At 37.0% G+C, this 27,352-nt stretch overlaps 3 protein-coding genes across 3 annotated transcripts; all 3 read left to right on the plus strand.

The window, feature by feature from the left end:
* The first annotated feature begins 4,278 nt into the window (after nt 1–4,278).
* On the plus strand, nt 4,279–6,188 carry uts2d (urotensin 2 domain containing). The gene is made up of 5 exons (XM_007552780.2): nt 4,279–4,895; nt 4,997–5,101; nt 5,194–5,231; nt 5,560–5,650; nt 5,742–6,188. The coding sequence occupies exons 1-5, from the start codon at nt 4,796–4,798 to the stop codon at nt 5,765–5,767; spliced, it is 360 nt and encodes a 119-aa protein (XP_007552842.1). The 5' UTR covers nt 4,279–4,795; the 3' UTR covers nt 5,768–6,188.
* A 983-nt stretch (nt 6,189–7,171) lies between these two features.
* LOC103138565 (platelet glycoprotein V) lies at nt 7,172–10,456 on the plus strand. Its single transcript, XM_016671841.1, has 2 exons — nt 7,172–7,594; nt 7,808–10,456. Exons 1-2 carry the CDS (start codon nt 7,576–7,578, stop codon nt 9,676–9,678), a joined length of 1,890 nt encoding a protein of 629 aa, XP_016527327.1. The 5' UTR covers nt 7,172–7,575; the 3' UTR covers nt 9,679–10,456.
* A 3,575-nt stretch (nt 10,457–14,031) lies between these two features.
* lrrc15 (leucine rich repeat containing 15) lies at nt 14,032–26,183 on the plus strand. Its single transcript, XM_007552781.2, has 4 exons — nt 14,032–14,240; nt 18,518–20,222; nt 22,276–22,337; nt 22,727–26,183. The coding sequence occupies exons 2-4, from the start codon at nt 18,525–18,527 to the stop codon at nt 25,026–25,028; spliced, it is 4,062 nt and encodes a 1,353-aa protein (XP_007552843.2). The 5' UTR covers nt 14,032–14,240; nt 18,518–18,524; the 3' UTR covers nt 25,029–26,183.
* Nucleotides 26,184–27,352: the final 1,169 nt, after the last annotated feature.

The raw sequence follows: 27,352 nt of genomic DNA on the forward strand, positions 1-27,352 counted from the left end.
ATTTCAAAATAAAAGCTTTAGGCTTCCAATAGTGCAATTTATTGGCGGTTTCTGCATGAATCTCTGGACAAGTCCTTTCTTCTACCACCACACTTATTCAAGCTTATATATGCAAGAAAACTTGTAAGTTGTTGTCTTTCATGTATGGTATTTTCCTACCAAAATTTAGTACTTTAATATATTTTTATTCAAGTGAAAGTAGAATGTAGCCATTACTCAAATTAGAGTGAAAACATACTTGATAAAGAAAAAGAAAGAACAAAAAGGCTATTCAAGAACTGAATAACTGACTATTAAATATTTTTAAAATGATGGATTCAGACCAACCAAAATATACAGCTCAGTACTGAGCTGCAAAATATACAGCTCAGTATTTTAAAGAAGTAAAAATTATTCAAATAGCATTATTACATAATGAAAGGCTTTTCCAAATGAAAATCTATTCTTACAGTAGGTAGTGTATAAAACTTGTAAGTACTTTCATGGCAAAATCTATTGTTTACTGAAGTCACTTGACCTTCAAATGGCCACAAAAGACTCAGCAGATAAAAAATAACATTAAAGCAATGGTGATCAAACAAGAATACTCACGTTAACATTAACTGTAAGTTTGCATCTGTGTCTAGGATTTTTGTTTCTTTATTTATATGTGTAAACAATCACAGAGTAGCCAGGAATTTCAACCATAATAATATTACCTGAATAAAAGTAAAGAGCATAGTGTAGTGAAACACTTTTTCAAAAACATTACTCACGCACATGCAACTGAGTAAATGTAACCAGTTGCCACCCAGTTGTCCGATAGATTTGTTTTTGCACCAATGAGTATGGTAATTACGAAACTTTTTCTTCTTCCTGCTCCCTTTTTCAGTTGTGTAAATATTGTAAGTAAATGTGTTTGTGAATTAATGATGAAATTTGCTCAATCGAATAAATTGATTGACTGACTGATTGGTCAACAACTGGCCTCACATATCACTGACCAAGTTCACAAATAAGATAAATCTTAGCTTATAGGACTATATTAAAGTGCTTATCTTTGTTCTTAATGCCATCATCATTAATATGGTTATTAAGTTATAATTGATCATTTTTCATGAAATCATAATTATATGTTTACACTGATTCTAGTACAATATTATGAAAACAGAAAAAATAAGACTTAAATGTGGATGGAGCACTTTGAGATATTATGGAAGAACAAAAGAAATCAACCACTAAGATGATAAACAATGAGAGTGACACACTTGACCAAACTGTGATATATATAATACACTCTATGATAAGAAAAAAAAAATTGACAGAAAAAGCTAAACAGGCAAAAAATAACAAACACAATCACAAAACATAAAATAAATGAACAGATAAAAGGAAATTAAAAATTTCACACATTTACTTTAAAAATAATCCCAAAAGATCCCATCAGCACGGTATAATGTATTTTTCACTTTCTCATGAACACTGACAGACTGTTGTGCGTGTGTACTGCATACCATAAATTCAAAGCTGTTTCTCTCCAGTCACACACAGATAAGCAAATAAGAGGAAATGTGGGAGTTCTGTCTCTTGCTCAGGGACAAAGTGACATGTGATGTGGCTGAGAACCACGCTGAACTCATTCACAGCTTCACCCTAACCCATAAATAGCTACACAAATGTCCAGAAACAGACACAATAAGAATAACCTTCATCAAGATTCAAAATAACCCATAGCCATGAAAAATTAAAGCATGCAAAAATCAATAAGATAGACTTTAGTTATTCCTATATGTGTTGCAGCTCTGTAGTCTTGTCATTTTTATAAATGTAGGTCAAATTACAATCACTCTAAATGCACAATCCTCACCCGAATGACACAAATAGGACAAAACACAAACACTAAAAGATGCATCTAGTTGTTTAAATTAATTTTGAAAGTCCGAGTTGACCAACTTCCGGTATAAGTCCGACTACATGTGTTTACATTGACAATATCGCCTTTGAAGGTTCTGTGACTGTTCATTGCTGCACCAGCTGCATCTTCGGTCTCTAAGGAAATACTGGTGAAAAAGCAGGGATCCAGCTGATAATGCTTGCGACACTTTTGTGTGGGGGTATCATAAAAATAAAAGTTCGTAAAGAAACAATAAATCCTCCTGCTTGTTTGAGACTAGTCGCCCGAGATTGCTTATGATCACGCCTTTTCATTTCTGTAGCTGCCATTTCCCACAAACTAATGCGACGTCACAACAGCACAGCATATTTGGAATTAAGTTAATGTGTTACTGCTCCCTCTAGTGCTTACCGAGTCAACCTGCTGGTCATACATAATTAAAGCAGTTTAATGGGGAAGCTGCAGTCCATTTACCAACCAACATATTTCTACAGCCCGTACTAAGAGTCCGCACCTTAACACTTAAAGTTTTATTTACCATCCAATACATTTCCCCAAACTCTATCACTCCTCTGAAAGGGACAGAACATTGTGCTTAACCCTAATATTTTTTTCCACACATTTTTACCTTACAAGCACAAACCTCAATATGCATAATTAGTGTATGTGATAGATCAGGATTATATAATCCAGGAAGGCAAGAAAAGAATACGTCCATTCATCAGCAATACCCAGAAGTTGACAAAGAGCCTACTGTGCCATTTGGTAGTCAAATTAGTATGCATTAAACAGTACACATTGTCAGTGGAAGAATTGTATTGTTCTTACACACAGGTAAGTTAATTGTATGTATATAGAACATTTTCAACATCAAGGTAATTCAAAGTTTTTCACATGAAGAACAAACCAAAAATAACAACAAAAAACCCCTACTTTTACTTTTTTAATTTTATGCTTTAAAGATATAATATATATTGCAAAAAAACTATGTTTTTATAGAAATGGTTACATGGACTGGATGTTGGCATGTTGCCTTGCATCAAGAAGATCCTTATTTGTTCATATCTTGGCCTGATATGAACTGCGTGGAGTTTGCGTGTGAGTTCTCTCTGAGTATCTGGCTTCCTCCCACATGCCAAAAACATGACTTGGATTAAATGGTCTCTCTAAATTGCCCTTGGGTGTGAATGTGTGTATGTAGGTGGTTATGTGTCTGTGTTTCTCCAGGGTGTACTCTACCGCTCGCCCAATGTACCATTATCAGATACGGTAGTAAGGTAAGGTAAGGTAAGGTAAGGTAATTTTATTTATATAGCACATTTTCAGCAACAAGGCAATTCAAAGTGCTTTGAATAGGCACATGTCCCCACTTAACTCTACACTTATTAGTTGAGAACATTTTTTGGTTACTCTAGTCTGCTCATCCATCCATTGTTTGTCCAATGGATGGGTGTTGCCTATCTAAAGCAGCCACTGGATGAGACCTACCTTCTGTACAGATCACTCGTCCCTCGCAAAACAACATACAGACAAAGAGGACAAACAATGATGCTTACACCCACTCACACCTACACAACATAGGTGTGTCTGCACTCACACCTACGTTATGAGTGCAGACACACACACACACACACATACCTAAGGGCAATTTAGGAAACAATCATCCTAACAATCCTGTTTTGGGACTGTGTGAATCAGACTATATATGGCAACATACATTTTGGGGGACCATGCATAATAGTTTAAAAAAAAAAAACCTGTTTGAGTTTACTAGGTTAATAAAAAATACATAGGAGTGTGGCTCTAATAGTCCCAAAAATGAAAATAATAATAATAATTTAAGCTTCAAAAATGTGTTTGCAATTCAGGTTGCAAATATAATTCATATAGCGCTTTAATTCTCAAGTCACATCAATTTTCATCATTAGAAATTAAAGAAGCATTTTTGTATACTTTAGAGAGAAGGGACTCACTTAACTACAAGGGGAACAAAGGTGGTTTTCTGGCATTGAAGAGGAATCAGTAGTAAAAAAATTGTGCTAACCCTATGTAGAGTTTATTCTAACACTAAATAATATGTTAAAAGGATTAAATTATTAAACTATTAATTGCAATCAGGTTTACTGTAGTTTTAATTTAAATTACCTGAAATTACTCTCATCTACCATTCTTTCTTGTCACATACTAGTATATCTTGACAGCAGTGAGGAGTATTTAACGACTAAATGACTTCAGCTTTATGGCTTAAACTGAAGACTCGAGTTTATCACCATACAATTTTTGCAGGTGATTTCCCATATCACACCTGCACAGTTTCTGCTCCGTAGGCAGATATGGGCAACTTTACTTCCTTAACATGCAGGGAAGACTCCTGAGACCCATCAGATGTTGACACGATCCCAGTGATGGATGCTCCTTCTGCCTTGAATCAGTCCTGAAGATTGAAGATCTCATCTCTTCCTGTGGCACTCCAACAGACTGAACCAATTCACTTACCTCTCTTCACCAGACCAACACACTCCCATGTTGCTATTTAAGGAAGCAATTACGGTAAAAGAAAAGCACGTGCAGGTGCCAAGAACATTTGACAAGGGTCTCTCATAACCAAGCTGCTGATTGATAACTTCCTATCACTTTGATTTGGCCATGTCAGAGTGATGAAGGGTTACTGCCCTGCAACTGCAACGTCACAGCACCGTATTTCATTCAAACGCTTCACGGTCTCTATGAGATTGTGGGCTTTTGACGAAGTCCAAAGCGACTACTTGTTGATTTAAGACTCAAGGAGCCAACTGGCTCCTCCTCTCAGCTTAAAGACATATAAATGTTTACTGGCAGAATGGATCCAAAGGAAAGGACCCCTTGAGTTGTGTGAAGCGGCTCATAGTGCAGGAGTTCATTGAGAACCATTCACCGAGTGCCATGGACAGAGTCACAGTCACAAACTGCTCTCTGGGACTCCTTGGTTTGCTGTTACTGCAAGGAGTGATCAGTGTGGAGGGGAGGAGCATATTTACCTCTGGTGAGTGTGCAAAAAAATGGAAATGCTGTGATCCTTTATGGGGTTGAACAAAATATTTGTTTTTGCTTAAAGTGTGATTTTCATTTGCTTTGTATGTTCAGGGAACCATGTTTTTAACCTGAAAGACGACCCAGACATTCAGAGCAAGATTATTGCATTGCTGTTTCACAAAACCTTGGCTAGTGGTGAAAAAGACGGCCCACTGGGTAGGTTAAGTTCCTAAACATACACATTACTTCTGAAATCAATTTTAAAAATGTACATAATAATCTAAAAATAACTGTTCCCACTTTTGCAGGTATGAGGCTGGGTAATAAATTAGCTGATCTTGAGGAGGTAAGACCGTTCTCTTTTTATCTGGGATGTTGGGGGCTCTTATTAAGATGTTGCACTATCTTATTCTTTGATGTATTTGTTTTGTAATGTCATTTTAATTAGCTGTTTTTATTTATTTTCTCCCATAAAAATGTGAATTTCCTTGTATATGAGTGGTACTTCATTAATGAGGTTTATTTGACTTGCTTTGATAAAATGTGTCAAGAACATAGCCTACATTTTCAAAGTACACATGCGGCACCAACTAAACACAGATTTTAATAATGATAAAATAGATAACAACAACAACAACAACAACAGTTTTAATAGGTCCGGTGTGTACTTATAGCTGCGTACAGTGTGGGAAGACCTGGAGCTGGAGAGGAAGATTTCTGCTAATGTAGCCGAGGACAAATCCGTAACAACAAAGCGTGGAGAACGTAAGTTAAATTACAACCAGTCAAAATGTAGGAATGCTTAATAGCTATTGTGAAACTAATTTATTCTGTCTGTATGTTCTGTTACCCACAGCTTGTTTTTGGAAGTACTGTGTCTGACGAAGACAAAAGGGGAAAAGAACCGCCAGGAAAACTTGCTGCACTGCTCAGCATAGCCTTAAAACCTGCAAACACCAATAATTTGAACAAACTGTATTTATTCCAGCAATATAGTGATGTACATTTCATATCCCCCTAGATGCTGTCATGAAACCTCTGAGTGATGTTGCTTTACATGTTACCCAACAGGAATTTTATTATATAGCAAAAACATTGTTGAAACATTGTCGAGTGGATAGATGATCTTTACCACATTTAAATTTAATCGTTTTTGTTGCCCTCTTGTGGCAGAAACTGGTCTAAGTTTTTATCAACCTAACTACCAATCGCCTCACTTTTCACTGTATTTAGAAAGGAACCATTGTTTGTTTTATTGTGTAAATAAAATGTAATGTGTATCTTTACTTTTTTGTTTGTTTTAAAATTTCTGAAAAAAATAAATTGCAAAGTCCGTTAAGAAAATCCTTTTGTTCATCAAAAAAAAGAAAAGAAAAAGAAACTATAAAAACAAATCGGATCTTACCACTGATTAATCTGAACCAGTAAATTGCTACATCGAAAAGTCATTTTCAAAAGTTCAAGAGCAGTGAGACAGGATCATGGCACATTGAGTAAGGTAGTTATTTTTGGGTCAGCTGTGCTTGTTTAAACACATTTTATTCACATGCAAAACTATTAAAAAATGTATTTTCAGTTTTAAATGCACCACTAAGTCACACAGTTCTTGTTTAAAGTGTTTATTATTATTTACCTTCCACAAACCTGATACATTTTGAATTTGAATTTATGTTTCATGCATGAAAATCCATGCATGAATTTTCATGGATGGAAATAAAAGTTATTAAAATATTTTAAAGCTTTACCCACTTTTTAAAACACAATCCTATTAATCTGAACAGAACTATTTAAAAAAAAACTGTACAAAGGACAGATGGTTGGAATAAATTTCATATCTTTCAGAAGTTTAATCAAATACCGCAAACATTTATAAGACTTTTCTTAATACAACACAACAAGCAATGTCTTTCACTTCTTTTATTTTTGGTTTTCAAGCCCTGTTAAATATGAACACAGTGAAATTAATTTATAATCAAAGGAGAGCAATTTTAAATTAATGCTAGTTTAAAATATCACATCCATTGAAAACTTATGGAGAAGACAATGACAATGATGTAGCCATCAGAGAAAGGAGACATGTGGCATTTCACAGTAACTCTATCACAACTGCAAATCACTCATAAATACCACCAGTATGTGAATTCATGCTTCGTTTCCACTGTTCTCTTGCCGTTTGGTATCAACGGCTGGCAGCCATCAGCCCTGTCACTTCAGCTCTGTCTCCGGAAGGAGTTTTCTCTTTTGTTTTTCTGTTGTTGTTTTTTTTTTCAAGGAAAAACAGAATTATCTATTCCGGCTCAGTTCATAAAAAGGATGCAGAGAAAGCTGCTTGCAAGATAAGTCCACATCAGGAAATAAAGAACCAGCGTCTTATTTAATTTATATATAGGAGGCTCAAAATGTGGAAACAATGTCAAAACATTAAGACTTCCTAAAACCAAAAATATACACGATAAATCAATTGTTAGAGTATGTTCATGGTATTAATGAGGACATAAGCATCAGGCATTTTTTCAGGTCACCACAGTTAACCTTGCGTGTGCCTGTCTGTGTTTATCAACGTTAATGACGTGATGTCTTTCTGGGCTGACATGTTGGTGAAGAAGAAGGTCGGAAGCTTTGACAGGCAGTGAGAGCACATCTCAGTTAGACAGCAGAGCGGCTCAGAGCACAGCAACCACCGGACCGTGATGGAGTCCTGCGTCAAGGGTTAGTTAAAACTTCCTCTCTTCTTCTGCTTTTCACCTCTGAGTCAAGTTTTGATCCGTAGTAATTGCTGTCTAAAAATCTTAAATGCTCATCATGCTGCTCCTCTCTAAAAAATGATTTATATATTCAACACAGGGTAATTTCTGAATCTCTATCAAAGCTAACCTGCCAGTTTGTGAATGAAAACTTGTACTTTTTATTTTAATTACACAGGTACGCTGTGGATGATACTTGCCCTCTTCACTCTGCCTCTCTTTGATTGCAACACGTTTTGCCCTAGAGGCTGTTTGTGCCAATCTCATGGTCACTTTTTGTGCAGTGACCGTGATGGCAGAGATTTGCTGCAGCAGCTGACTGTCGATACATACACTCTGCTGCTTGACAAGGGCAATATGAGTGTCCTCAGTGAGAAGAGTCTGGAAAATAAGACTCTCCTGTTGCGCCTTGGGCTGACCAACAGCCACCTTCACACCATCCATCCCTTGGGCTTTCATGCAGCTCCTCAGCTCAAGTCCATCAAGCTGACAAACAATGATCTGTCTACTCTTCCTGCTCGGGTGTTCAGTCCTCTCTCTGTGGTCGAGGAGATTTACTTAGATGGAAACCAGCTTGAGATCATTGGTCCTGATATGTTTGAGGGCCTGGGCGGGTTGCTGGTTCTGGATCTGAGCCGCAATAAGATTAGAGATCTTCCTCCAGACATGTTTGACGGACTAAGCAACCTCCTTCTTCTCAACCTTGGCAGGAACAACATAAAGAAACTATCGCCAACAATTTTCCACACCCTGACTAAACTTCAGCGACTCAGGATATACTACAATGAGTTGGAAGTGTTGGAACCGGGGATTTTTGATCGGCTCAAGAGCCTCATTGTTCTGAATCTCCATCACAACCAGATCAAAAGACTTCCACCTGGCATTTTTTGGTCACTGGAGAAAATGACAGAGCTCACCCTATCCTACAACCAGCTGAAGGGTGTCCCACACAAGAGCTTCTACAACATGCCAAAACTTAAAAAACTTACAATTTACAGCAATCCGCTGCTATCTTTGCCAGACGAACTGATGGGCCACATGCCGTACATTACACAGTTTTATTTGTATGAAACAAACCTCATCACGGTTCCTGGAAACCTGTTTGCCAACATGTCGGGACTGCTGGAGTTGAACTTGCATGTAAATGAGAAGTTGAGGTACTTACCACCAGATCTCTTCTGCTGTCTTCCCAACCTTGTAAAGCTCTCCCTGAGAAACAACAGTCTTCGGGATCTTCCTCCCAACCTTTTTTCCAAGCTAACCACACTGCAAATACTCCTCCTCAACCAAAACAAATTGAGGACCCTACCAGAGAACATTTTTCAGGACCTCACATCACTTGTTACCATCGATTTGAGAAGCAACAGACTAAATACACTTCCTGGAGATATTTTCTTGTCAAATACAGCCTTAACAGCTGTTACCCTGAGTGACAACCCCTGGAGATGTGATTGTGCTATAAGAGAATTTTTAAGGTGGATCAGAAAGAATGATAACATTGTTCTTGACAAAGATGATGTGATATGTCACAGTCCATTTTATAAGTTGCTGCGAGGTCTCCACAGGCTGCCTGATGACGAATTCAGCTTTTGTGATGAGAAAAGAACGGAAAGTTTATTTCTGACACAAACTGTCTCATATGAACCCACCCAAACAACATATTCCACTTCTGTCACTCCAACTACGGAATCAACCACCTCAGAAACCACAACATACTCAGCGATGGTTTATACCTCAAACTCCATTCAGGCTGATGTAATTCCCATTGTCTCACCTGTTTTTCATGAGATATTGGTGGTTGAACAGGGGCCTGAGTATGTTCACCACAACATCCACAAACGCTGGGTGTATGTGTGGTTTCTGCCATCCGGTTCGACTTCGGTTGGATCCATAATGTTTTGTTATGTCCTTCTTTTAGTCGTGGGTTTAGTGCTCATTCTCGCTGCCATGTATGGCATGCATCATCTCGGCACAGCCATGGACAAGATAAGTGCTGAGTGTGCACAAAATGAGGAGGACACCATGCTATCAGACTTGGTGCACGCTTGAAGATAAACACTTCTTTTCCACAAGCATTTTTTTTTCCTAATGGCTACTATAGTATGTTGTCTTTTTCGCTAATGTGGCTTTAAAATGTTACAAACGTTTTGTTTGCTTTTTGAAGAGTAAAAACGGCTTTACAAACCATATAAGAAAAACATACGTGTTGTAAGAAAAAATAAATATCCTGGACGTTTAATGGTATTTTTTTTTCTCCTTCCACTTGTTATTTTGACAGTTTGAAATGTGTGCACTTTTCAATTTTCAGTAATCAGCTTTTATGTTACATCTATTACATGCAAAAGATATTATAAAGCAAACTTGATGGACAAGTCTTCATAGCCTTTGAATCAGAACAAAATTACTGCAATATATTATATCCAGAAATGAATCTATAAAAGAATAAAGAACTATTAAATGGGGATTTGTTCCCCCCAGTGGCTGATGACATATGTGAACAACTGTCTTTGGAGAGTGTCAGTACCAATGAAAATGTTGCAACTGTTTGGTAATGTAAAAGTACAATTACATTGATGAAAGCATATTGTCACCTTCCTAAAATAATGGCCTAAGTCATTTTTTTTTTACTCAGTACTCAGTCTCTGGGAACAAAAGTGTCCATTATTTTAGGGAGGTGGCAACATTAAAATAAAAATATAACTTAAATATAACAGTGGAACTGAATGTAAAGGTAACTGCTGTACTTGATGTGAAAAAGTATTACTTATTTCAAATGCAGGTTTTGGTTTCATGCAATGAAGACAAATAATAAAAATATTCTAGTCAGCTTTGTCTTTTTTTAGTTGTCATTTGAACAATTTCAACTATTATTTGAACATCTGTGAAGATGCTTGTTGTGGTGCATGCTGAGCTGCTGCTACAGAAATACAGTGAAGTGGAAGTAAGTAGATAGTTAGTCTTTAGTAAAGTCACTTTTAACTATATCTTCAGATCAGAAAACACAAATCTTTGTTTTGAACTTTAGCTGCATTTCCTTTAGCTGAATTTCCTGCATTCCTTCATTTAGGCTTCATCATGATATAATTCATGTCTCTCCCACCTCTAATTACCTCTGTCTTCCACATCTGTTATCTGTTTCTATTTCCTGTAAGTCCTAACATTTAGTTTGTAGAAAACCAAAGAACACTGCCAACACTGCACCAATAAATTAATGTCAATAGAAGTAAGGAATAACACTGCTTACGCTTTCACCCAAAACATCTGTCATTTTTCACCTTAACTTTATCACAGTTTGGGTGATAAAGTTAAGGAAAGTTACCCAGTCTTTTGTAGTAGATGTCAAAACAGGAAACAGATTGAACGGTGATCCAGATCTCACAATAGTCAGTGAGTTTTTCAGATGACACATTTTTCTTTTACAAAACAGCCTCACTGTAATTTCACAAGATAAAACCACAACAACTTACAGAAAACCACACCCAACCCAAGCACTCTGTGTCTGGGAACAGCTCAGGAGCATCTTAAAACAAAAAAAAGACATTTGAAGCTGTTTCAGTCAACTTTTAGAATTATATGACCAAAACTTATTAAACTGAAGGTTATATTTTTAGCTCACCAGTAACTATATTTAGACTCATTCTTCTGGTGTGATGTAACAGAAAAGTTCATCTGTTAAATCGACAAACAAGATTCAGACTAATTTAATCCACAGAGAGAGCCAACACATGCTGCAAATTCCATGGGAAGCGATGAGAATTTAAAGCATAAAGCAAACAAAAGAGGATAAATTGGCAAACGGGACCGAGTTCATTGCTATGACAACGGGTGATTAGGCCTTTCCAGTACGCTGAGCTCACACAACAGTGGGCGCCAGCACATTGACCAACACTGCGAAAATTGGTGAGCAAGGGAACAGGAAGCTGCAGATCTGACCAACATCTGACTCTGTGGAAACTATGGAAGAGCTATGAGAAAAACTGTTGATTGCTGTCTTTGAGATAAGAAGAGGATTTACTTTTGATGAGCTTACAGGAACCTGCTGTTTTGACAGACTCTCAAAAGTAAACACAATTCCTTGGTGTCTAGCTACTCCCTTAAATCATCCGAGCTTCACTTTAGCACAGAAGTTAACTGTTAAATTTGGGTATTTTTGCCAAACATTTTACTCCACATAAATAGTAAAAGTGAAATCACTACCTTTTAATTCTAGGATTTTAAAGCATTTATGTAAGTTTTGGGGGAAGACATAATTGTCTCAAACTTTTCTGTTTTGTCATTATTAAATAATGACGATGAAATAAGATTCAAATTGTTTTTATGTTATGTTTCATCTTGTAAAAACTAGTTCATTTATATATTTCAACCCTGAATTTGATAGTTGCAACATTTTTTTATTTTTGTTTTTACCAGGTATGCAACATCTTAACAACACAGGCATAGTTTACAGATTTCTTCAAATGATCTCTAATAACAATTCACGTAGAAAGACTAGAAAATGACTAGACTAGACACTGAGAGTAAGCAATTAACCTCAAGGATTCACAAATGAAATATGGTATCATCCAGATAAACTTGAATCAAATTTTAAAAAAGGTTGATAATATAGTTTTAAAATGACTTGCAAAGTGCAGACGTTTTTGAGGTTTGGACCTGGTACCATGGCCTGAGTTAGTAACATTTTTCCAAATCAAAACATCTCTGCTGCAGTATGCTGGCTCTGAATGGTGAGAATATACAACTCCACCCATGCAGACCCATGACAGGAGTTGAACCAAGGACCTTCCTTCCAGAGCCGGTCGAGAAACTAAGCAGTTGCCCTTTGACCCTTGTGCTTCAGAGAAAAGCTAAAAAATGTTTAAGTTTTAACACAGACCTAGAGTTTGTGTTAAAACTTGATCGAGTTTGTTGATTGAGATTGGGAATACTAATTCATTTTATTTAAAGAGTAACCCCAAAAGAACTTTTGTGTACAGAAAAACTGTATAAATAACTCGTTAAGTGTGCTACCTTTTATTAGTGTGCAAATTGTGACATTTTTGTGTACATTTGTTTAATTCTGCAGTATTTGTTCTGAAACCGTCAAGTCTTTCTATCGGTCACAGCAGCCTGGTGTAAAACTACCTCACTTCAGAAATGCCCCAATGCAAATTAATAGGTGGACTTGGGAGCATGGTGAACATTGACTGATATCGTGTCTTAGCTTTGCACAGGGGTGATTCATTTCCAATATGGGTCTCCTTTCTGCTCTGATTGTGTTCAGTTTGACTGCGTGAGAATCACTGCTCTGTTTAGGAAGCACTCGCTTCTCACTCAGTCAGGACAGTTACTGTAGTGGGATTGGTGCTTCCCAGTCAAGTTGCTTTTTTGAAAAAATAAACAAACATACGTGAGACAGATCTTTCTAGATACCGGTTCAGTAAAGCTGAAGGTGTTTTAGACGCTAAAACCACCTCAACATGACCAAAGGAGTCAGTAAAAGCAATAGTCTCACAAAACAATGTTTTAGTTTGCCTTGTTCTAAAATGTCACAGTGATACAATCATGTCCAACATCGGGTTTGCTGTCTTGAAGTCACATCAGTCCATACGTGAGCTCCACCCATGTTATCTGTTCCCCAATGGTTTCCTGTATGCGAGTTTGAACGGTGAAAACAGCAGTGACAGTAACAGAAGACGCCCTGTCGGTACATTTAAAATAAAGAAATGCATTGTGTAATCAATAATACGCAGACAAACTTTTTTCTTTGATAAATTTCTTTAATTGTTCCTTGTATTACATTCTTTTTTAGACAGTATAGTGACAAAATGAGAAAGGTTTCAAGACATAATTTTGTACATGGATGACAAATAATAAAACGTTTTTTAGAGAAATATACTTTTTATGCTTTTTGTTGCCGCACAAGTTAAGCGAGAACATGAGAAGAAGTGTATGTACGGCTGCATGCCACCATACATAGAGCTGTTTTATGAGCATACCAGAAAAGGGACACCAAAGATATGTGCAACAGATGTTACATATACCCTAAAAATAACACACACAGCACAAACACACAAAACCTCCTCCCATTGTTTTTGACAAAAACTTTCATCCTCCCTGTAAGGTTCCTTTACTGACAACACAAAGCTATAGAAACACACACACACACACCCACGCACGCATGCACTCACTCACTCATAAATAAATCTAAAATGAAATGCAGACCTCTCTCCCCTCCAACACCCACGCTTGGGCAGCAAAATCAGTTCAGACAGGGAGTAAAACAGTGGGGTTGGGCTTGTTCCCCTCTACTTTTCAAAAGCTACAAAGAGGCATCAGAGCCACTGAACAGTCCCAGTAGAGCTTCAGGGAGACGGAGAAATCCTCAAAATTCCCAGGGCTTAGAGAGAGAGAGAGAGCAAGAGAGAGAGAGAGAGAGAGAGAGAGAGAGAGAAAACAACCAAATAGCTGATTTAAGGGAACCAGAGGGCAGGGCAGGGCAGGAAAATGTGAAAGTGTGACAGTTCAGAAGGAAACTTTGAGAGGATTAATGAAGCAGTGGAAGGAAGGGTGTTGTGCATAAAAGACAACCCAACCAGTTCACTCTGCTCAGTGATCGACAAGGACGACTGAGGGTAAGTTCTGCAAAAACACTTTGTCCTGTTTGTTAGAGCGCTCATCATAAACAAGCATAGAAGAGATTCTGTATTATGTAGAAATGTGAAACAAATATGAATGACACAAGAACTAAGTTTTTGTGTTAAAAATAAACCCATTGGTTTTGTTTAGCTTTCGTTCCTGTTATTTCCTCATTGATAACAATTTGGTTTTCCACATACTTTTCCTAGATTTAGATTGAAAGTTTGCCTGTTTTGATTTTTTGAGAAACACTTTGTTTTATTGGCCAGCTGTGGGACAAGCATGAGCCTTTTATAATGGAATGAAAATGCTTTGCCCATTACACCAGACTGTGGATCCATCTGGGGTTTTCCAGTCAGAGTATATAAGTACAGACACATGGGTCAGCCCACACTTTGACAAGAGGAGCATTATGATTCTCTGTCTTGCTATGATGAGAGCAGTATTCCTGCTGGTTATACACTTGGATAAAATTATGCACCTTTGTGTCCCTATAAGCTACTGTTACATAAGGTTCAGTTGTGATTTTATATTGTAACATATTCCACTAAGCCACATACAATAAGAGAAGTTATTCATGGTCTCAAATACTACCAAATATTATAAACCATACTTTTTTTTTTTATGAATTCTCATTTCCAACTCATGTTACTAGTTAAGTATATTCAACACTGGTTACTGATTTTTGTTTCCCAACTCTTAAGATGTGTGTCATCTTTCATCCACAAGGGGGTGCTGCTGCACCCTCTGTTCCCCTATTTCCCCTAGTCTTGAATATATATACAAAAAACTCAATACTTGACTAAATACATAAATAATTTACTACATCTGGAAATAACAATTTGAGATGATTTTCAGCTAATCCATGAAGACTAAACTGTATCTTTACAATTCAGAAGCAAAACATTTGCCATTGTTATGGGACAAAGTATTGTGCATCTATTTAACATCCTATGTGTTTATTTAATTGTGACATTTTTGACCTAACAATGAAATTGGTAAAGACTATGCAAGTAAATGTATTATGTCATTAAACAAGCAGCAACATTTGAATCATAATTAAGTCGTTTACTCTGCATGAACAGAGCATGTACCACAAACTTTAATTGGAAACAGGCATAACGTCCTAAAACTGAGGTAGTTGGGCGTCTCTTAGAACCTGTTTTATAGAGAAAAAGAAAGAGAGAAAGGAAGAAAGCAAGCAAGAAAGAAAGAAACAATGAAAGACAAAAGAAACAAAGACAGAAAAAAAGAAGAGAAAGAGCAGAGATACTAATCCTTTTAGAAATTCAATTATGCAAAGATGCTTGTGATGTGTTTCTCTGTATCTTGGACACAAAAAACAAAAAAAAAAACTGTGTCCTTCACAACCTGTCTGTACCTGGTAACCAAAGCCTTAACAACCATAAGTAGAGCAGTCAAGCCACGTGTGATTCCAGGTCCGCTCAGCTTAACAAAACACACAGTAACTCGGCCGTTCTCCGGTCTAAGTGTGCCACATGTCTGTTTGTAGCCACAGCCCCTCTCACCACCCTTCACTGAAGATTTGCAGGCAGTTTCTCAATAGGGGGTTTTAAGAAGGAAAAAGAAATGTGCTGCCTCGGCAACTGACCTCATTAGAGCCTTTTTGGAGAGTTTGTTCCTTTGAGAGGAAGTAGCGGCTTCCCAAAGTGCCTCAACCACTAAGAAATGGCTCACGTTTCCTTGCCTCAAGCCACAGACGGATTTGTGCAAGGAAGTAGGACATTATACTAAACTTACCAGTGGCATAACAAACAGGGGAGAACTCGGTCAACTACAGATTATCTTTAATGGTGACAAACAAAGAAAACATTTAGAGATGTACTATTCAAAACAATCTTCACGATTCTATTGAAAAAATATTTTTGATCATTTCAAAAAAGATAAATAGCCATTGTAACATGTTGTTTGAAATTGTTATGTTTCCAAAAGCCCTCTAAGCATTGTGATTTAGCAGTCAATTGGGTCAACAGTGTTGGCAGGCAGTGATCCTACCCACTGGCAACACTGGATCAATTCATGCTAATGTTTCCGTCTGGCATAAAACAACCGCTGAGGAGGCTGCACACACAATTACTAATCTGTAGGTATGTTTTCTGTGTTATGGTGTTGATTTATAGGATCCCGTGGTGGCATTAAAAACAATCCAGAGCAGTTCAAGACGGACTCCATAACTTTCGTTCCCATGGAGGAGAGCAAAGTGCAAAGTTTTCAAGAGAATATTTCTTTAGTAAATTAGTTTAGTTCAAGTTTCCCTTATAAAAAAATATATCTTGTAGTGTGATTTTTTTTATTTTTCAAATGTAACATTTTACCGAAAACGTTTTTTATTTTGTTAGGTTTTTTTTGTGACAAAACCATGAAATATGAGAGAGAGAACTCATAACTTTCAGTGTAAAGCTTCATTAGGTGCTCCTTTCTCAAACAAAACAAAAACAGGAACAAAACCAAAAAAAAAAGATAATTTCTTTTAAAATACACCACTGATTCAGTTGAGTGTTTTTATGTGAACCCACTCAACAAAAGATTTATTATGTTGTAAAAAAAAAAAATAATAATAATAATAATAATAATTTTAGTACATGTTACTATGTGTCAGAAGAGGGCTTAGAAAGTAATAATACAAAAAATAAAAATAAAAATAAAATAATTAGACCAAAAGGGCACTTGGGGGCAAGGAGCAAAAGGGGCAGGTGCTCAAAATCTGCACGTGTCTGATTTTTGTCATATCTGTGAGAGTTGAGTAAAGTAGGATTTTCAAGTTAGCACTTAAGAAGCAAAAGGTTGGGTTGGGAACTTGCAAAGCAAAGTCAGTCAGCTTGATTTCAAATACTACAAAATATACTGGACATTCTAACCTATAAATTAGGCGACTTTCTCAAACCCAAGGTACATCAATTAACATTAAGTAAACACTGAGCATCCTGTTTTTTAGAATAAAAGAATGCTAAAATGTAATGTAGCTGTAATGTTTTAAAGCATACTGAGAGTGGATTTAACAGACTTACACAGCAATCCTATTCAATTATTGTATCAATATATCTGTACTAAAGGACTTCTTTCATCGGTGGAGGGACTCTGTGACATGACTAGTTTAATCATCAGAGAGAGACAATGTACTATTGACAACTTTTTAGCTGTGTCACCAAATTTTGCGACTTTTCATACCTCTACTGATTTTTTCTTTCTTGTTTTTGGGAAGCATTGTATGGTGTGGAGCTCTCTCACATGGGGACTATTTTTCTTTTGCATTACCTCTCAAAACTTTTGCATTCCCTCGCAATAAGTCTTGCGTTCCCTCACAATACGCTTACTGCAATATTTGTTGGTCTATTTTGTTTACAGTCACAAATGTCAATTTAAAATTTCTAATATATACACATATAAAGAGTCTCAGTGAAAACGTGTTTATTCTCAACTTTGTGGTGCAAAAAACTGATTAAATATTGATTTATTCACTGCATGTTTATGTCTGTTTGTATACGGTTGAGATGAAACTGCACTGAAAACATCCCTTTAAGCTACTCAGACAAACACAAAAGAGACACAATCAAAACTGTCAGATGACTGATTGTCCCGCGATAATACCTCAGAAATAGTCCAAATAGTTTGGATGCATTGTTTCTTTCTTTCTTTCTTTCTTTCTTTCTTTCTTTCTTTCTTTCTTTCTTTCTCTTTCTTTCTTTCTTTCCTACTTATGTAAATTTGTGAATATGTGAATTTCTATCTTTTTCTCAAGAAAAAGATATAAAACATCAGATATTTCACAATGAGATATTAACATACATGGAAAAACGTTACAAAAACCTTATATAATAGCAGAAAGTACAATGGCCACCGTAAGAAAGACTTACAGTATTCAGTGATGCCGCATGAACCGATCAGTACATTATTGCAAGAGAATGCAAAACCTATTGTGAGGGAACGCAAAAGTTTTGTGAGATAACGCAAAAGTATTGCTAGGGAATGCAATGAATTGAACGCAAAAGAAAATAAAATTTCCCATGTTCCCTAGAGGGCTCCGAATGTTACAGAGATGGTTTGAAATTTCCCAAACAAAACTAGCAAACAAACGAAAAAATACAAATATGAATCCAACGAAAGTCTTATGATTGAGGCTCCTGTTAACGCAATACTAAGGAGATTTTTTTTGTGCAAAAGTATTGATAGCATAGAAACACTTAAAATAAAATATCTGATAAATTACTTATTTTTTACTATTTCTATAACATTTCTTCTTCTTCTGTTGTAGGACCAAAATGGATGTGGTAACTTCTTTGCTGCTGTTTTTCTGCTCTCTCGGTGCTGCTGCTTCATCTTGTATACCTGGATGTCAATGTCATGAAAGAAGCATCATTTGCCAAGGCCTCTCTGACTTCCCCACACATGTGCCCTCATCTACCACCCAGATCAGCCTCACTGGTTGCACATTTCATTCTCTGAAACATGAAGATCTCACTGATTTTTCCTCTTCTCTTAAGCAGTTTTTGATTGCAAAAACTGTTTTGAGAGCGATACACCCTGGCACATTCAACTCTTCATTAAATATAAATTTAATCGCAATAACGGAAACTGAACTACAGGATCTCCCTGAAACATTGTTTGAAAAGCTACAGAAGCTTGAGGCTTTGGTTCTGAAAACCAACAAGCTCTTTGCAATCCGGCCAAGGTGGTTCTCCCAGTTAACAGAGCTAACACAACTGGACATAAGCAAGAACCGCTTCATTTATGTACCAGAGGAAAGCTTTAATGCCCTAAAAAAGCTGAAGTTCTTATCACTTACTTCAAACAATGTAACTCAACTATTCAGTGGCACATTCAAGGGTCTTTCTGAACTAAAAATCCTGCGCCTTAACAAAAACCTTCTGACGGAGCTTCCAGCTGACCTTCTGGATGATCTTGTTGAACTGAATGAACTGAGTCTCCAGGACAATCTAATTACTTATCTTGACCCTATGCTGTTGTCAAAGACTCCGAAGCTACAGAAACTGTTTATCTCCCACAACAGACTGATGTCTCTACCACAGGGGATCTTTTGTAATTTGCCTCTCCTCTCCCAAATTTCCCTGTATGAAAACATGCTGAATAGTCTGGGTCCAGGGATCTTTGGGCCAATGGTCCTGCAGGAGCTGTGGTTGTATGACAACAAACTAAGCCGTGTGGACGATGACACATTCAGGAACCTGACTCAGTTACGTCTTCTGGTTCTCAGTCGCAACCAGATCAGCTATGTGTCTGAAGGCGCCTTTAGAGGTTTGACACAACTCGGGGAGGTCTCCCTGCACTCCAATCGACTCACAAGCCTTCAAGCCAGAACTTTTGAAGAACTGCCCAGACTGGTCAACATATCTTTGGAGCACAATTTCATCACCTCCCTTCCACTGGATTTTCTGAAGGACCTGAACGACCTGGGAGAGATAGACCTGCGGAACAACTCGCTTCCTAACTTGCCCCAGCACAATCTAGATTCACTTGCTAAAGCAAAGAATGTCCTTTTACAGCAGAACCCCTGGAGGTGTGACAAGAATATTTTGCCTCTGAGGAACTGGCTCAAACTGTACCCATCCAAGGTCAACCAAACCCTTGTGGTGTGTGAGACTCCTTTTAATCTGCAGGGTGAGATAATAGCAATGCTTGCAGATGAGGATCTCTTGCCTGTCAGCCCTTCTAAAGACCCCGTATCGGCCTCAACTGAGAGGACAAGACCCCATACAGATCTCCCCAAACAAAGCTCAACGTCAGCTGAGGTATTGACCACACCAACATCAGAGCAAAAGAATGAGACCAACGGAGGACAAGGGGGAGGTGGACAGACTGATAATATTTCACTTATTCTTATTGCACTTGCAGTGGTGTCCACTGTCATTATCTGTTCAGTCATCATTGGCTGCGTTTGCTGGAAGAGAAACAGGAGAGGAAATGAAAATATAAGCCAAATGAGTCGGAATTCAGTGCTGTAGACTTGATCACAATCAGAGACTTTTAAAACGAAGGGAAACAGTTGATTGTAGATCCTCAAAGGCCACACTTTCAGTCAGTATTTGTCTTCTGTTATGTGACATGAACATCTCATTCACTAGCTGTAAAGTGAAGGACCATATAATGTTGTGACAAACCAACACCTTTGTGTGAAACCTTTGTGTGTATCTGGCAATAACCATGACAGTTTGATACTGATTTCTCTATAAATAACAATCCAGTTAGTAAGCAGTTTATCTTTTGTGGCATAAGGGTAATGCAGTGTGTATTTGACTCCACTATAACAGTTTTAATGCAAAATGTCTCTGTGTTCTGAATAAATTGACAACTTTTGTTCTTAATAATAGACTGCTTTATGTTTTTATTACTATAGATATTCATATTAACAACATGGCTGATGTATAAATATTATCTCAGAAAACATGAAAGAAAATCTTATAAATAAGTTTGACTGAAAGAAAGCTTTGCGCGTTACAATGTTCATTTTGTTGACAAAACTTTTTAGTGACCATCATGAGTCCTTTTTTTTTTATCTCGACAAAACAATTTTATTTAGAAACAAACTAAATAAAATATATTTTCCTGAATGAAAATGTGGATATTTTCTTTGAGGCTATTTTAGATTTTGCTCAAAGCAGAAAGTAAATCCGTGTCTATTTATGGCAAACATAACAAAGACAATATTACTCTCAAAGATATGAGACCATTTATTAATATTTGGATGAGTGAAACTAGATTGAAACTAAAATGACAAAAGATGATTTAGTTGTGATTAAAACTAAGTTGGATTTTACTAACCAAAATTCAAATTAAAATATGTTGTCATGATAGAAGTAAACTGTTGCACACTTGGGAAATCAAGCAATCTTGTAACTCATTTCTATCTGCAAGGCACATATCAGTGAAGATTGCTGTTCTTTAAAAAACCCAACTACAACAACGCCATCTAGTGGAGGGAATAAAACTTCCCATTTTAAAACCTAAATTTACCAGACTGCATTGCATTGCATGCAAAGACCAGGCAAAACAAACGGATGTTGAGCCGTATGACCATCAACTCTCTGCGGAGGGAGTCAAAGACAACAATCAGAAAGCTGTAGATAACATTTAGATAGTAAGAGCTTGTCAGTGTTTAAAGTTGTGCTTCCTGCAGCTATTTTGAGAAAAGAACCAGAATAAAAGAATAGCTGCATCTTCTCAAAACATAAATGCCCACAAATCCCAAATGCTTTTTAGGATTGAATGCTTTTTTTAGGCTTGGTATTCACATGTTGTAGTGGAATGTTTACTACATTTTACTGAAATACAATTTATTTAGCCAAAATCCAGGAAGCACAATGGTATCATTATATGCATTTTATATATTTTTTTAGATCATTTATTTGTTTGTTTTAATTCCATTACTCATTCGCTCAGAATACGCATACAGACAAACCCTGGGTGACAGAGGTTTAAGAAACTACATTGCTGGGGTGCTCTGGTGGTGCAGAGGCAAAGCATGTATTGAGGCCTTAGTCCTTGTGGCTGTGGTCACAGGTTTGATTCCTGACCTGGTGACATTTGCTGCATGTCTTCCCCCTCTCTTATTACCCTGTTTCCTGTCAAACTACTTGGTTTTTATGGACCATGATCCAGTCAGAGTGAATACAGATGAACAAAAGCAAACTGGAAACACGCAAAAAGCTTGTAGGAATTATGAAAGGGGTTTGACTGAATGTGAATAAAGACTTTTTCAGCAATAATTGAAAAATTATTTCAATTAAAAAATTATTGTTATATAATGTACATAATACATTATATAACAATAACTAAGCCATCTTTTCAGAGGTGCCTGTCTGGTTTCCTTTCAAAAACAAAACTATTTTAAACAAATCATATTGACTCTTAAATGTAAGTTTTTCTGGCTCCGTACTACAGAGTGATGCAGCAAGCTGCTGTCCCTGGTCTTATCTCTGGCTCCAGAGGTTTGTTACGCCCCGCCTCACATGCCTTTACTTATTTAAAGGTCTACATGTCTGTGTTTTGAGATAAGAAATGAAACTGCGCTCATATATGTTTCCTTATGGGTCCATCCCAGTTGCAAAAGTATTAAGGTAAGAAAAGCATTTGTTATTTATGTGTAAATATTAGATTTTGGGATTTATTTTTTGGTCAGTGGTTTATATTGTTATCATGGTCTCATATACATGTTATTTATTACATCTGTTTTTTTTTTTTTATTCTGTCTTTGTTCTTACTTATTTAACACCAACCTACCACACGGACTAAAGATTAAAATCAGCCAACTTACTATAATTCCAAACTTCAACATGCTAATTATATTTATTGTAATGTTGACAAAAAATATTTTAATGAGAACGAGAACTCTACTAATTTATTAATTAGTTAATTAATTAGTTAATAAATTAGTTAATTTATTAACTAATTTATTAATTAGTTAATAAATTAGGAATTATAATATTTTCCTCTTCATTTTTTGTAGAATGTCAAGAATGTTGACTGGAGGGATCATCATTTTCCTTTTATCTTTACTGGTTGACTTTTCCGTTACTCAACCCGGTCAACAAGACAATCAGGAAGTCTATGGCGTGTCTGCAACAGAAATCCCCCGCACTGTGAGACCTGGTGTGACAGAGGTCTTCTTTGTGAACAGCCGGATTCATACAATACCCAGTGGAGCTTTTGCTGGAAGTCCAGAGCTTGAGAAGGTGGAGTTTATGGAGACAGAAACAAATACTATCGAGCTTGGAGCCTTTGATGGTTTGGTAAAGCTCAAAAGTGTTGAGATATCCACTAATCCGTTGAGGTCAGTGCCTGTAGGTTTGTTTAAAGACAACAGCAATCTGGAGACAATTACTCTGAAGTTTAACAAGCTTGTTCGACTTGAGAAAGGTTTGTTTGATGGTCTAACAAACTTGGTAGAACTACAGCTACATGGAAATGAAATTGAGTTCATTGAAGACCAGACATTTGACGAGCTTGTCAATCTTAACAAGCTCAATTTGGGTAAAAACAATCTTACTTCAGTATCCACAAGCTGGTTCTCAAAGCTGAAAAACCTGACTGCTATACGGCTATATGAAAATCAGCTCACCACCATTCCTGAGGATCTCTTCATGGAGTTACCAAACTTAGAGGAAATAAGTCTGCAAGGAAACAGGATCAGTGCGCTTTCTCCAAATTTATTTCCACATAAAGGAAAGCTTATTAAATTGATTTTGGACAGTAATCTTCTGACCAGTTTGCCTGAAGAATATTTTGTTGGCTTCCCTAAGGTTAAATTGTTGACCCTAAGAAATAATCAACTGACCAGCCTGCCGTCGGTTCTTTTTGGTGAAATGCCTAAACTGACTGAACTGAGCCTCCAACAAAACAATCTCAGCACGCTTCCTAAGGGAATCTTCAGCTCCTTGAAGAAAGTTAAGAAGCTGGATCTCTCCAAAAATCATTTTGTGAACTTGTCTCCTGATTACTTTGAAGGACCTGAGAAGCTCACTGAGATTAACGTCCAAGGCAACATGATAAATTCATTGGATGCACAACTATTTGAAAATCTTGAATATTTGACCACAATCAAGCTAGCCAACAATGACCTTCAGACACTTTCTGGGGATGTTTTTGACTCTTTGACTAAACTCAAAAAACTCGACCTTAGTAACAATCCATGGCAATGTGACTGCAATCTGATAGATTTTTATCACTGGATAAAAACCAATGCCGATAAGCTCACACCGAAGGTGCACTGTGAGTATCCAGAACATCTGAAAGGACAGGAAATCACATTGTTAAACGAGGATCAGTTAGTTTGCCCCACTCTCCCACCCACTACCACCACCTTACCGACCACTATACCAACAACAGTCCAAACAACAAAACCGACAACCACTCTCACTACCACCACACTGCGCACTACAACATCCACCACCACTTTACCAACCACCACACCCACAACAACACAGCCAACCACCACCACTTTACCCACCACCACACCCACAACAACAACCACAACTACGATGCCAGCAACTACTCCTACTTCCACCACAGTACCAACAACTACATCAACGACAACTGAGAGTACAGTCATGACAACGAGCCCCACGACTATCGCCACGACAACAGTTCCAACGACCACAACAATGATCACAACAACCATGATGACAACCACTCCAACCACAACCCCCACCTCAACAACTACACCCACAACAACTACCCCTACCACTACGACAACTGCACCCACCACCACCCTTACAACTGCCCTGACAACAACTACACCTTTAACAACTAAACAAACAACTACTATAACAACAACAACACTCATGACAACCACCACATTCACAACTACACAATCTACCATGATGACTACTCTACCAACCACAACTACACTTACACCTACCACCAAAGTGACCACATCTATACCCAGGACAGCAAAACCCACAACGACCACACTCCGGACAACCCTTCCAACAACAACCCAACCAGAGACTCCTACTACATCAACTCCTTTTGTAAACTATACTTGTATTCCAGAACCAAAACTGTCCTACGTTCATCACATCAATAGAAAAGTTCAAGATTGCAAAATGTGGACGATGATCTACACCTCACTGCTTGTGGTTGAGATCACCTGCTCGCTGGTGCTGACTAAGTTCACCATTTCTCTTTATCGGCTGTTGCAACGCAGAGAAAGAATGAACCACAGACCCATCAAGCTCACTCACTTTTCCTACAGGAGAGAAGTGATCCTGAAGCCTGTGCAGGAGGCAGAAACCCATCGTCTTCTGTGATCACTATGATAATCAATAAGCCAGCAGAGGTCATTTGACTCAACAGAGCCTCATTAAACCTGCTGTAACCTGCTCCTTAACTCTTTGTCCAGCTGGAGATTAGTAGTGATTCCTCACAAAATTTTGAAGTGATTGCTCCTTTAAAGGTGTCTCAAGTTGATTTCCAATGTTTCATGTTTCATGTTTATTGCTCTCCTTTGGTTAAAAAAAATATTTTGAATATCTTGACTTTTTATGTATAATAATTTGGTCAGTTGTTGATAATTTTTGCTTTTTTATTTTATATACTTAATTATCTAATATTATTACCTTGTTCTTGTCATATTACTGTAAATGACTGAATTTAAATCTGCATTAAATCTGCAATGTAAAAAAAAATCGCTTTGATTGTCTATAAATTATTTAAACAAATATTGGATTTGTGGAAATATAAATATGGGAAACAAAGATTTTGCTCCAGGGCACATTCTTTAAACTCAATGGTAATGTTCTTTGAATCTATAGCAACACAAATACTCATTTCCTACGACTATTTAAGTGGTGATTTTCCTCTTATTTTATAACAGTGATGTAAAATTAAATGGGAAAATCTTGGAGTAAAAAGATAACATCAACAGAATCTATTTTTGGACAGCACTAATATTATGCTGATGTCAACACAGCCGCATTATAAACAGCAAGTCATTTGTGGAGAACATGTTCTTGTTGCTAGGAAATCTGGATAAGCGCCACTAGAGGGCAGCTTTGAGTTAAAAACAGAGTCTGACTTTTCCACCTAAAACCTTCTTATAATGTCAAAACCTTCATAATGCTCCCCGTTATAATGGCAGGTTCTGCTTTAAATTAACCAATGCAGACAAGAGATGTAAGCAGGAAGGAAATAAATTGTTTATATATTTAATGAGCTTGAAACAAGTCTGTTTGAAACATGACAACTTGCACAATTATCTCTGCAGTTACGGAGCAGTTCTGAATAAAAAGAAAAAAAATGTTGTACAGTTGTGCCTCCAGCTCAGAAAAGTGATTTAAAGAGATTGAATTGGGCTAACATAGATGTGGTTTATCAAATGTAGCTCAGTGCTTTTCTGTAAGACAAACAGAAACAGAAAGAAATGACTCAGTTACATCTGACGTGGGAGATCGGATACTGAGGAGGCAAGAAGTAATGTCACAACAATTTATTACCAAAACAATGTGTAAACCAAAGGTTTTCACAATATCATTTTCATACCTCCCACAAGTCTCTCCCACTGCACATGCAAAAGGAATCCAAACAGACGCTTGATGCAGAAGAGATCCAAAATGTCGAGAAACACAGAAAGTTGTGCCTCTGAATATTTCATCTCACTCTGAATTGTTGTGTAACATGCAGTTAGTCTTTGTCCATGTTGCATCACAAAGCTTTTCTCATCTCTTTACATAGCATGCAGTCTGGCACGATTTCAAATATTAATCCAGAACAGCAAGACTGGTGGGTTTTACTTGTCATGTATTGATGACAGAAAAAGTTTTGATGATTTTTGGCTGTTTAGAAAAGCAAAAATAATAATATCGTAGTAAATACACTACTGAACACTATTAAGCTAGTTACCATAAGGAAAATACTTGGTGCATTACAAAGCCTATGCTGATATGATATAGGGTATAGCATGCATAAACAAACATGAGATGAAAACAAGAATTTAATGATGAGATGTGAATGTTTATGTGAATATTCTTATTGGCATGTTGCTTATGCCTAAACCTGTTCAGTCATTACATTGTCCATTTCCTAATTACTCATGTATAATGATGGCTTGCTAATTGTATTTAATGCATGTTAATTTACCTAAGTAATGTCATTACTGTTGGTTCTCTTGCTGCTGATTTTCTCCATGTCTTCACATATTCTTTGGATTTTGTTGCAACATCCTAGAAAAAAAATCTGGTTTTAAAAGTAAAGTCATTAAACATTTTTAAGAGAAAACTGTCAGCTGAGACTGAAGAGGAGGCATTACTGCGCTGCTCATTTTCAAAGAGAAGGAAAAACCTCAGTAATTAGATTTAAAAGTCAGTGTTCACATCTTCCACCAACTCCATGGTAGTATGGTCTATTTCCACAAACTGTACAGTTTCTATATGAGCACATCAGGGCATACAAAACACTACAGTCAATTTTTTTTAACACTATGTTATCTGTGAATGAGTGATGGCGTCATTGCTACTCAGTGACAATGATATAGAGATGCATGTAAAGCTCCATGGGGCTCAAACATCTTTTGTTGTTTTTATTCTCCCATGTGATTTAGCTGGAGTTACCTGACAACTACAGAAGCTAAAGAACA

The sequence above is a fragment of the Poecilia formosa genome, unplaced genomic scaffold, assembly GCF_000485575.1.
Source record: "Poecilia formosa unplaced genomic scaffold, Poecilia_formosa-5.1.2 Scaffold52, whole genome shotgun sequence".
NCBI classification, from domain to species: Eukaryota; Metazoa; Chordata; class Actinopteri; order Cyprinodontiformes; family Poeciliidae; genus Poecilia; species Poecilia formosa.